This window comes from Populus euphratica, unplaced genomic scaffold, assembly GCF_000495115.2.
Source record: "Populus euphratica unplaced genomic scaffold, PopEup_1.0 scaffold179.1, whole genome shotgun sequence".
Lineage (NCBI taxonomy): Eukaryota > Viridiplantae > Streptophyta > Magnoliopsida > Malpighiales > Salicaceae > Populus > Populus euphratica.
The window spans coordinates 115,733-126,624 of record NW_011500059.1 but is presented as its reverse complement, the minus strand read 5'-3'; the positions used below and the strand labels follow the sequence as shown (position 1 = coordinate 126,624).

Below are 10,892 nucleotides of genomic sequence, written 5' to 3'. Positions count from 1 at the left end.
CTGCAGATTTTCATAAAGGTTTGCCTTTGCACATGCAGAAGCAAAGTTTAAAGGATTTTTGGTCATCTGTTGGGAAAAAAAATCCATTGAAGTTAATTGTGGCCCTCTCTGAGGACTTCGAGCTCGAAGAAAGCCAAGATTTTTCAGGTTTTCTACAAGTGTTTGTCCCAGTGGAACCAGCTCGTAATAAAAACTGCAGGACAGCCAACAGGAGCGTCTACCCATGCTTCAGAACCTTGTTCTGTAAATAGATTTCCTGATTAGATATGTTGTCAGGAACAAGTTTCACCCTCTGGAAAATAAGCCTTGACATTCTTCTTTTCCTTGTCAAGTGCGATATTTATTAGATGCTTTCCCAAAGTAAATTGACTTCAAGTGAAAGGCAAAGGTATACTTGGGGCCAGCAGTTGATGATACAATGAGATCCGAAACTGAGTTGGAGAAACAAGTGATCAATGGCTTAGACTTGATCCAGCGCTGTCAAACCCTAATGCAATCTCAACCAGACAAATGGTAAAATATATTTTCACGAAAGATTTGAGGATAAAGCAACATAAAAGAAACATAATGGCAGGCATAAGATTAAACATTACTACAGAGGAGATGGGGAACAACTGTCGCGACATGAAAGTAAGCAAAAGATCTGCGTAAAAAAAGGTTTCACCTACTAATAACTTGTAACCACCATGCACGGAACATAAAGTTTACAAGAACGTAATCCATGCATAGGGACCGTCAAATAATTCAGTCAAGCAAATCAGAAACTACCGTCCTCTTAAATGCATCTACCTGAGAAAGTTGGGCTGCCATGGCCTTGTTGGCGAATAAACCATCCGCCTTCAGTCTCTCCCTCATGCCATAACATGGAGCCTTGGCATTTATATATGCCTGGATTAGTGTCTGAAATTGCTTTGATCGAGCCTGATAACCAGCTTGTCTCATCCGGTGAAACATTTTCTCTGCATTATGTATGTCACCCTTCTTTGCATATTTCTCCATGATAATCATGTATGAACTAAACATTGGCTTCATCTGATTCTGTTGGACAGCCTTATTCAGTATAGAGTCAGCTTTTTCCACCTCCCCTGCTTCCACATAAAGCTTGATAAGTGCATCCCATGTCATTGGCCCAATGCGACACCCACTATCACCCATTTGCTTGATCAGATCTTTACCCTTGGATAGCATCTTATGGTTTGCATAAACCTTCAAAAGTGTAGAATAATGCCTTGAAGAAAGCTTCTTCCATGTTTTTGACATCAACTCAAAAACTGCCTCAGCTTCAGGAATTTTCTTCAGCTGTCCCCAGGCTTCAATGGCAGCCATGCACTCATCAAGTCGGGGGCTTTTCTTACAGAACTTCCAAAGCCTACTCACTTCATCAGCCTTCCCAAGAGTACCATACAGAGGAAGCATAAATTGGCAAGCCCACCGATGCTCTTCTAAGTTGCCCCCTTCCATCTCTTTCAAAACAATCTCAGCTTTTTCTTTGAGGCCACCAGATACATAGTGCCTGGCCATTATAGCTTGAGTTTTGATATCAGGTTCAATGCCTTCAGCCTTCATTGTCTCTGCGATTTGTTCCATCCCCGCTATGTCATTGGATTGGCCTTTTGTGTCTATTAAGAGTATGTAAGTAAAAAGAGAAGGCTTGACATTTTCTTTCTCCATTAATAACAACACATCAGCAATTTTCTTCTTGTCATGCCTCTTGTAAAGGAGCAGCAGTTGGTTGTAAGAAAATAATGTGATTGGTAATTCGAGGTCCTTCATTTTGTTGAATACTTCCAATGCCTTCTTTGCATTATTAGCTGAAACACAGTTTGCCAGCAAGGTTCGGTAGATCACCTCCCCTTTAAAGGATTTTGGGATTTTCTCAATATAAACCTCTGCCTTCTGGAGACCACGCACCTTTGCAATTAAATCAAGACGAGACGCATAATCTCTTTCATCAAAGTCTTTTTGCTTATTTGCTTCCACCCACTCTGAGAGCTGCAAAAGCAACCACATAAATGTGCCCAAAGGACAGAAACCATCATAAAACTCTAAATAACTAAAGGGAAGACAAGTAACTCTCACAACTTTGCAATCAACATGGAACTCATAAATCTTTCAAATGAGACCCAAACAATCACCATTCAAACTGGAGTTCTGTGAAAAGGTTGTGATGAAAAAATCCTACCCTTTTGTAAGTACATGTAGTAAAAGGGATGCATTATTTATCATGATGAAAAACATCTTGGGTTTGCAACTATCTGGTGAGAATTCAAGTCTCTAGAGGGCCACTTCATGCAAAAAAGCTGAAGGATAGATCACTCCAAAGCCTCGCACCCAAGGCCAACTTTGGTAGGACCACAGAATTATAATTGTTCTAAAACGTTCAATCTAGCTTGGCATGAGGAGTAAGGAATCAATGTCTTGTGAAAACAATGTATGGCCTCATTGCAGTTTAACTTGTGAAGCTAAGTGCATACAGCTGCCACCAACTCTTGGACACAACATCAATTATTAATTCATTTCACTTGGAAAACATCCCCAATTTACTATATGCACTTACCGGCCTCGTCCAACATGTACAGCAAGCATTCACTAGAGAACATCCTAATTTAATTTCCCCTCTCACAAATGAATAGCAGACCTCATATCAAATTGGATGCGAGGCTAACAACCTCAAACAACTGACAATTAGCTACATTAGACATCTATAAGAAAAGATTAGCATCAAGTCAAATCACCTGTAAAGCCCTCCCAAACAGTCGACGCTTGCGAAGATTGAACATGGCATTAGAGATCTCTAACTGGTCCAAGTCCTTTCCTTCTGCCACCCACTTGTCAAGAACACTATGAACAGAAACACCTGGAGCAGAAATGATGGCCTTGAACAATTCTGAGGGAGCCTTTTTCCTTGGTAATCTTTTCTCAGCTGGATCTGTTTCATTATCTGATAGTTCTAGTGCATTCTGAGAAGGCTCCCCAATATCATTTGTGTCATCACCGGACAACTCAGGTTCAGAAATTAGCTGATCTACATTGACCACACTTTCATTGGCACTTATTGGTGTTTCAAGTTCAGAGAACTCGTCCTCCAATTCTTCATCTGATTCACTGCTTTCAGCACCAGCTTGTGAAGCAAAACCACGCTTCTCCAAATAGAACTTTGAACCAATATTTGCGCTATGGTAAAATTGAGGCCTCTCAGATACAGGTTGAGGAGGCTCGACAACCGTAGCCTTGCCTTCTATGTAACTAAATACTATTTCTGATTTAGCACAACAGGCACGGGAAGTTCCAACACTGAATCCACGAAACCTGGTAACAGAACAAAAGATTATCACTCAAAAATATATGGAAGGGAAAAATTAAAACTGCCTAAAGGATGCAATCAATGGAAAACCACCAGAGCAGAAAAATAGTTTAAATGAAACTTCTTTCTACTACAAGAAATGTAGATGTAAGCTTCTCATGGAAATTACAAAATCCCAGAAACCACCTAGGAAACAAAACTGTTTAACTACAACTAATCTAACAACCGGCTAAATTAAGTCAAAGGGGTTTCATTCTTCTTCCTTATAAGTACCTCATTAACATTAAGGCCATTAAAAACTAAAATCTTACTCTCCTACCTTTTCCCTTCTCATCGCTTGAAAAGGCAATGGAAAAAAAAACGCTTTTACAGTAACCAAAAAGATCAAACCTTTACAGGACAAAATGAATAAGTAAAACAAACCCATTCCTCACCCATACTCAAATATCAATTGTGATAGATAATTCTTCAAATAACAACTAAATAAATAACAAAGTCAGAGAGAGAAAGAGAGAGTTACTTGAGAGGATTGCAAGCTCGGCGAAGAGACAGCATGGCTTTTGGTTAATGGGGGATGGGTTGAAGGTTTTGGTGAAGAAATTGAAAATGAAATAGCGGAAGCGAGTGTGAGAGTTGAAGTCACGGCCTCACTCTTAAACCCTGGAGAAACCTGAGAAGGGGTCTTGAAGGGTTTCTAAATAAATATTTGTTCAGCTAGGGCTGCAACCAAAAGTTTCTTTTCTTTTCAGGATTGCCCCCGGAGACTTCTTCTTTTCTGCAACCCCTAAACTCATTTGCTAAGATTTTTTTTAATTTTTTTTTTAACGAATGGATTATCTTCTTCTTTTAAATCCAAGGGTCACCAAGAGTTTCACAATTTGAAATGTTAGAGAGTTAGTGGGATAAATTTAGTTTAGTTGAGAATAAACTAACCACTTTTTTTCTTAAAAAAATACTAACACTCATTGGTGATATATTTATTATAAAAAATAAACTTTTATTGTTATTATACATGAAGTTATTAAGAACCCATTTATTTTTGTATTTTAATGTTTAGTTGATATTTAATTCTTGAAGATCAATTGAAATTTGATTATTCACTATATATAATGATCCCCGCCATAGTTAAATAATTAAATCACTCAACTCATAATTGATGTTTGTAAATTCAATTTTTATTAAATATATGCTAATAAGACCATTTAATAAATCTATTGAAATTGACTATGTATCAATAAAATCTTATCATTCATACATACAAAAGTAAAAGATCAAACTTTTATTTAGTGTCAATGTAACATTTATGAATAGCCATCAATTTCCAAGAAAGGTAGAAGAATAAGACCTATTATAGAACATACAATGTATAATAAATATTTCATCATTATGTTTCAACAAAGTTATTCTATTCCATCTCTCAAAAAAAATAAAAAAAACTTAATAACATAACGATATATTTACATAAAACTTCTACCTCAAGTACAAGTATTAAAGCCATACACAATCAAATAAAATCTAATACATAATAATTTGTTTTATAAGTAACATTGATGTGGCAAAGGTTGTAATGCCAAAGAAGTCATTACTCCAAGCCATGAAGGAAAAGATCATAAACGTTTATATTATAAAATTATTTTTTAGTAAAATATGTTTTATAAGTAACATTGATGTGGCAAAGATTGTAATGCCAAAGAAGTCATTACTCTGAGCCATGAAGGAAAAAATCATAAACGTTTATATTATAAAATTAATTTTCAATAAAATAAAAAATACATGTATGGTAGAATCATAACCATAAAATAAGATCCCAATTGAAATATATACATTTGTCTAGTACACTAAAAATGATGAGAAGAAATATATTTTACATCCTAGAGGGGTTATAATTGAAGATACTACAAAAGTTCCTATAAAAATAAAAAATATTATGTTTTTAAGTAAGATTTAAACTATTAATTTATATAATTGAAAGAATTAACTAGGTTTATGATGAAACCTAAAAATTAATCATTAATCCAATTTAGAGACTTTTACAAAATTGACCTTAATGTAAAATGAAGGAGTAAGGGCATAACTAATTGAATTTAGTAGTTTCTCATGTAAAATTATTGATTTTAAATATATAATAATATGAAAAAAAATAAAATTATTTCAAGCAACGACAAAACTAGAATCACCTTTTATTTAAAAAAGAGAAGGATAAGTTATTCATATTTTGTTTTGAGGTTAAGGATAAATTGAAAGCTAAGCCAAAAAAAATTCTAAAGATTTGTGAAGGAAAAATAGAGATGTCCCCTATATCATCCCTAATATATGATATTATCAATGTAATTTCATAGAATTATTTGATCTAATGCTATATGAAAAACATAAGCTAACCACATGAAGGAATGAGAAGGCGTGAGATGTGAAAAGCATTACATGAGTGGTTCAATAAATTTTGATTTTTATATATTCATTCATGTAGTAATTGATTTTATTATAAGATATATAACATATATAAATATTATCATCTACGCCCATAAAAACCTTATAGTTTAAAAAAAAACTTGTCTTAATTTAGAAAGAAAATCAAGTCTTAAATTTCATGGGTGTTTTATTGTGGCTAACCGGTCGATTGATGGCAATCACAAATAACATCTTAGATATAGCTCCAGCACTTTTTATATTTTTTTATTAGTGAAACCAAATAGCTTTAGCTTAAGAAGAAAAAAAACTGAAACAACGATATTTTGAAAATGGTTCGGATTGATCTATTGACCCATGGATTAACCCAATAAACCTTCTGTTCATTCTTTGGGTGTGGGTTCGGGTCGGCTAGTATGATTTTTGACTCTTCCCCGTATCCTTCTGCATACAACAAATGGATTTTTTTCTCATGCAACAAAAAGAATAGGAAAGAAGAAGAAGAAGAACGAAAATCCCATCTGAACAAACAAATATCACGACAGAGAGGGAGAGACGAAGAAATGAAAGAAAAAACAGGTCCCTTTCTTCTTCTTTTGGCTGGTTTAGTTACGAATTAACTTGGTGAAAATAAGTAGTGATGGTTTTAGAACCCAAGATTCATTTCTCTTAATCTTTTTCTTTCTTGTTAAAATTTAATAATTGAATAGTTATGTTTTATTTGTTTACTAATTTTGTTTTTTGATTAACTAATTTATGAAATACTTGTTGTTTAGGTTTGATGGATACCGGCGGCATTCAGTCGGAGAATGCTGAGACAAGATTAACATTTTGTAAGCCTTTAAATGATGTGGCTAACAGGAAGTATCGACGACGCCATTCTCCTGTTAATGGATCTCCTTCTTTGGATGGTTAGTTTGTTCAGTTTTGGTTTTTGGATTTATGGGTTTGTTGCCGTTTTAAGATTAATGAAAGCCTGCTGTAGGTTTTTGTTAGAATTTTGCTGCTGCTGCTAGGTTTTGTTGTTGTAATTTTACTGCATTTTAGTGAGGGTTGATTGGTTGTGTTTATTGTGTGAATTGTAGGAAGTCCGAAGCATGATCGTAGCTCCAGTCCGGTAGTTCCGAGGGAGGATGTTGCTAAAGCTTCACAGAGAAGGAAGGATGAGGAAAAAGAACTGAACCGGGATTCTGGGAGGAGTCGGTATGAGAAGAATAGAGATTCTTGTAGCCATTATGATGGTAATTCTTCGAGGAGTTCTCATGGGTATTCTAGGAATGATGATTATAGTAGACGTGACAGGCGTGTGGATGATGGAGAAAGACATTATCAGGTGTCTTCCCCTTCTGATAGGGAGTTGAAGGATGGTGAGCATGGTAGGTCAAGGGATTATGCGCGAAATGTGGGGAAATATTATTGTGACAGATATGATAATTCAGGGCATAGAAGGAGGTATAAAGAGAGAGAATCATCGGAGCATCAGAAGTTGAAAGATAAGGACTTTTCGCCTGATAGAGTTGCATCTGCTAGGAAATATACAAGCCCAGCTTCTGAAGAGAAGGATAGGTATCGGAACAGGCGGGACAGAGATGTTCGTGATGAGAGAAGAGATCATCACAGTTCTGGAGGTCATAAAGGTGATCGTTCTTCTTACTATGAGGAAACCCGATGGCATCGAAATGACTCTTCTGGAAGGGATGGTGGACATCGCCCTAGAGAACATTATAAGAATGACCCTAAGGAATTGAATGGTCAGAACGAAAAGAAGAAACATGATAACAGGGAAAATAGCAGGGAAAACAATCGGTACAGTGAAGCAGCAGGGCAGACAAGTGATGATAAATCTATTTCTGGGAGTGAAAATCAAGAATCTCCTGCCAAAAAGCCAAAATTGTTTAGCTCTAACAAGGACCCTGATTACAATGGAGATGGTATTACTTTGCTTTGTCCTGTCCTTTGTTCAACGGTTCTCCCTGGTTTGCATTCTTGCTTTAGAAGTCAAGCTCTATTAATTTGAATTCTCAACCACTGTAGTTAATGAAAGGCAGCCTTCAAGTTCATTGCTGGCCCAGGAGGTTGATAACAAGATCAATGAAGGACAAACACATGCCAATAGTTCAGAGGTTGCTAAGGACTTCGATGCCGCAAAGGTTGCTGCTATGAAAGCTGCTGAATTAGGTAGTCAATAATTTCACAAATAAGTAATTGCCATCTGATATTTTATGATATTGCCATGGTTTTGAAGGGTTCTCTTTTGCATGGCATGCATTACTTCTTGGTTGCATTTGCCCCTTGAAATGAAATATGGGGATTTGTCAAGTACTTATATAATGAAAAATTGGAGTACAGGGTGTATACTGTCAAGAAGGTTTTAGCTTCTAGTCTCTTGTTCTTTTGTGAGTCCTAGGGAGTAGCAACTTGTTTTGATCAGGTTCTAACTCGTGTAGACTCTAGAATTTCTTGTTATCTAGACTATATATTTTCCTGATTTTACGGTCCTCCTGGGATTTAAAGTTCATCTATTGCTACATAGTTCTAAATTGCTAGAAGGTTTCTGCAGGTGAATTTTTTTTTAGCTGCACCTGCTTATAAACTTAGCCTCGTGTCTTTCTCACCTTTTATACCTTTTTTCCAATTTGGAAAATAGTGTGGAGATTAGTGATAGACCAGAAAATAAAAAAAGAAATTTCCAATGATTTCCTAGCAAGGTTCTGGCAGTTTTAAGGCCACAAAAGTTCAGAAACAGACCTTTATGTGTGGATGAAGAGAGAGTGCTAGGTTGGTAACTCGCAACAAGCATGTTAGCCATGCTCATGCTATTTAGGGTGGAATTCAAGAAGCATCGATACAAATAGGAAGCAGAGAGAGCTGGGTTTGTGTCACTCTAAATTTTATTATGAGTCAATCTCTTTTCTTGTTAATGAGATAAGTTATGATAAATAAGGTCAAATCTTGCAATAGTTCAAAATTTCTCCTGTAATCTCATAAGAGTTCCCCTTTGGTTAGTAATATGTTTCTTATAATTTTTAGGGCCTAGACGCATGTTATAGGAATTGGTACATGGTGACTAGTATTGATTGAGTTATGGCTGGGTTAATGGAAGTGGAGCTGAATGCTTTGTGAGGATCTTTTGTAAATGCAAAGTGCACAGCAGGGTAGCATCCATTTAGGTATATTTTGGTGGTTGTTGGAAGGAACACAATAGCAGGAAAATAATAAGAGGACAATGCCTTTTCACTTCTCCAGCTTATAAGGAAGTTTTTTCATGGATGATCATGTTTGCATTTTATTAGTTCTTATTTTGTTTGCAGTTCTTTAGTCCCTATAAATGAGAGGCATCTCCTCGGTGCCTTTTGTAGGTTTATTGTTGCTTTTGAGAAGGAAAGTCTTTATTCTTCTTTATCTATATCAAAGTGTGCTTCAGGTTGATTAATTGTAACTTCTTAAATTCATACTGCTACCATATTCGTTTTGGAGCACCTTTTCTTTTTGCACAGTTTTAATCATTTTCTCTCTTTCAAAGCCTTCTTGATGCAGGACAGATGAAGAAAATCAACAAAACATGATAATTGATGTGGGATAGAAGAACAAAATCACCAATAAGAGACGCTCAAACTTGAACGGACCAAACCAAGAGAGACACAATCTTGAAAAAACAAAACAAGAGAGACTCAATCTTGAAAAAAACAATGCTAGAGAGACAAACTCAATTTTGAAGAAAACTTAGTTTATTTTATGCAATAATTCTACCTCCTTATAACTAATGTCTAGGTGTTTATTTATGTATGCCAAGCCAAATAAAATAAGAAAACCTAGTATAAATTAGGAAAATATAACAAGTCTTAGTTTAGTAAGGAAGCTAAAATCCTAATTTAACTACTAAATGATAAATACTAATATTCCTAAATAATAAAATCCAGAATAATCATACAATATTAATACTCCTGAATAAAGAAAAACCAAATCCAACAGTTGCCCTCCATTCTCCATAACTTCCTTTTCCTTTTTCTCGAGAATCATGCCCTTTTACGATTCTCTACTAGACTCTCACTGATCATGTTCACTATATTCATTTAAACCAAGCGGGCCAGTAGAGCCTAATGAATGGAACATTTGTTCATTGGTGAGCTACATTCAGATTCAAACTTTCACATGCTTTATATTTGAGAGGAATAACATGTTTTATTGCCATGGAAAGCAAGTGGATGGGTCTAGCTCCAATTGATCGCCCAAGGTTGCTATATATGTTGTTGAATTCAGATGTTGCAGTGATAGTTTTTAATCACCTTGAATTGGTTTTTAATTGAAAGATTTTTCATGTATGATACAGTTAACAGGAACCTAGTTGGCGGGGGCTTTATGTCTACCGAGCAAAAGAAGAAGCTGCTTTGGGGGAATAAAAAGAGTGCTGCTCAGGAAGAGGTATTCGTGCCTAGTTTATTCTTCTTATGCTGGCTGGTTCTTTCTAAATATCTGTTGAATACCCTCAATCTTTTTACAGCCTGGTCGCCAGTGGGATACTGCTATGTTTGGCGATCATGACAGACAAGAGAAATTCAACAAACTCATGGTAATTTTCATTGTCTCATAATTCTTTCTTTTTACTCAAATGATTCTGTTGTCAGATTAGTTAGGAATGGATCATCAAAATGATCTATTGTTGCTTGTTCCTGCATGACGCTGTTCTCAATTAGTTCACCTACTAACACGGTTTTAGAGTCTGAGTTTGCGCTGGTGCCTATGGCCAATTATAGGGTTTAAAGGGAGATGTAAAGGTGGAGTACAAACCCGACAGTCAAGATGCGGAGAAACAAAAGGAACTCCAGATGGATCTAGAGAAACAATACACTGCCGGGCTTCGACGAAGAGATGGCCGCACTGTTGGATTGGGTCTTTGAGCATCTGTTTAAGATCTTACCAAACGCTGTTTTCTGATATTTTGTTGCAATTCTGTGCAAGAATCACGATTCCTGTAAAACTATATTTGCTCGCCATGCATGCCCTTGGACATCTAACATTTTGCCAAAAGAATGGTCTCCCAGGAGAGGTGTTTCGTCTTTGATCCAGGTTTTGCGGAAATGTTCGCGTTTGTTGCAATTTTTGCATGGCTATTCGGCTATGCCCTCTTTTGCAACTGACAAGTACCATAGGCTTGCTAAGCCACTCTGTATTCGGCATCAAG

General features: G+C 36.1%; 2 protein-coding genes across 6 annotated transcripts; one reads left to right on the top strand and one right to left on the bottom strand.

Moving 5' to 3' along the window:
• Positions 1 to 554: 554 nt before the first annotated feature.
• On the bottom strand, positions 555 to 4,031 carry LOC105107991 (pentatricopeptide repeat-containing protein At1g80270, mitochondrial-like). Its single transcript, XM_011002118.1, has 3 exons — positions 3,825 to 4,031; positions 2,736 to 3,309; positions 555 to 1,992 (listed from the first exon to the last, which is right to left on the bottom strand). The coding sequence occupies exons 1-3, from the start codon at positions 3,857 to 3,859 to the stop codon at positions 745 to 747; spliced, it is 1,857 nt and encodes a 618-aa protein (XP_011000420.1). The 5' UTR covers positions 3,860 to 4,031; the 3' UTR covers positions 555 to 744.
• A 2,029-nt stretch (positions 4,032 to 6,060) lies between these two features.
• Positions 6,061 to 10,832, top strand: LOC105107989 (arginine/serine-rich coiled-coil protein 2-like). Of its 5 annotated transcripts, none has more exons than XM_011002115.1 (7): positions 6,062 to 6,289; positions 6,487 to 6,621; positions 6,796 to 7,641; positions 7,745 to 7,888; positions 10,041 to 10,132; positions 10,212 to 10,280; positions 10,428 to 10,832. In XM_011002115.1, the coding sequence occupies exons 1-7, from the start codon at positions 6,127 to 6,129 to the stop codon at positions 10,770 to 10,772; spliced, it is 1,794 nt and encodes a 597-aa protein (XP_011000417.1). In that variant the 5' UTR covers positions 6,062 to 6,126; the 3' UTR covers positions 10,773 to 10,832. The 5 variants fall into 5 exon arrangements, 3 of the variants coding, with proteins under 3 accessions (XP_011000417.1, XP_011000419.1, XP_011000418.1); XM_011002116.1 differs by having other exon boundaries at positions 6,064 to 6,289; positions 10,465 to 10,695; XR_838972.1 differs by lacking the exons at positions 10,212 to 10,280; positions 10,428 to 10,832 and adding an exon at positions 9,234 to 9,944 and having other exon boundaries at positions 6,061 to 6,289; positions 10,041 to 10,115.
• Positions 10,833 to 10,892: the final 60 nt, after the last annotated feature.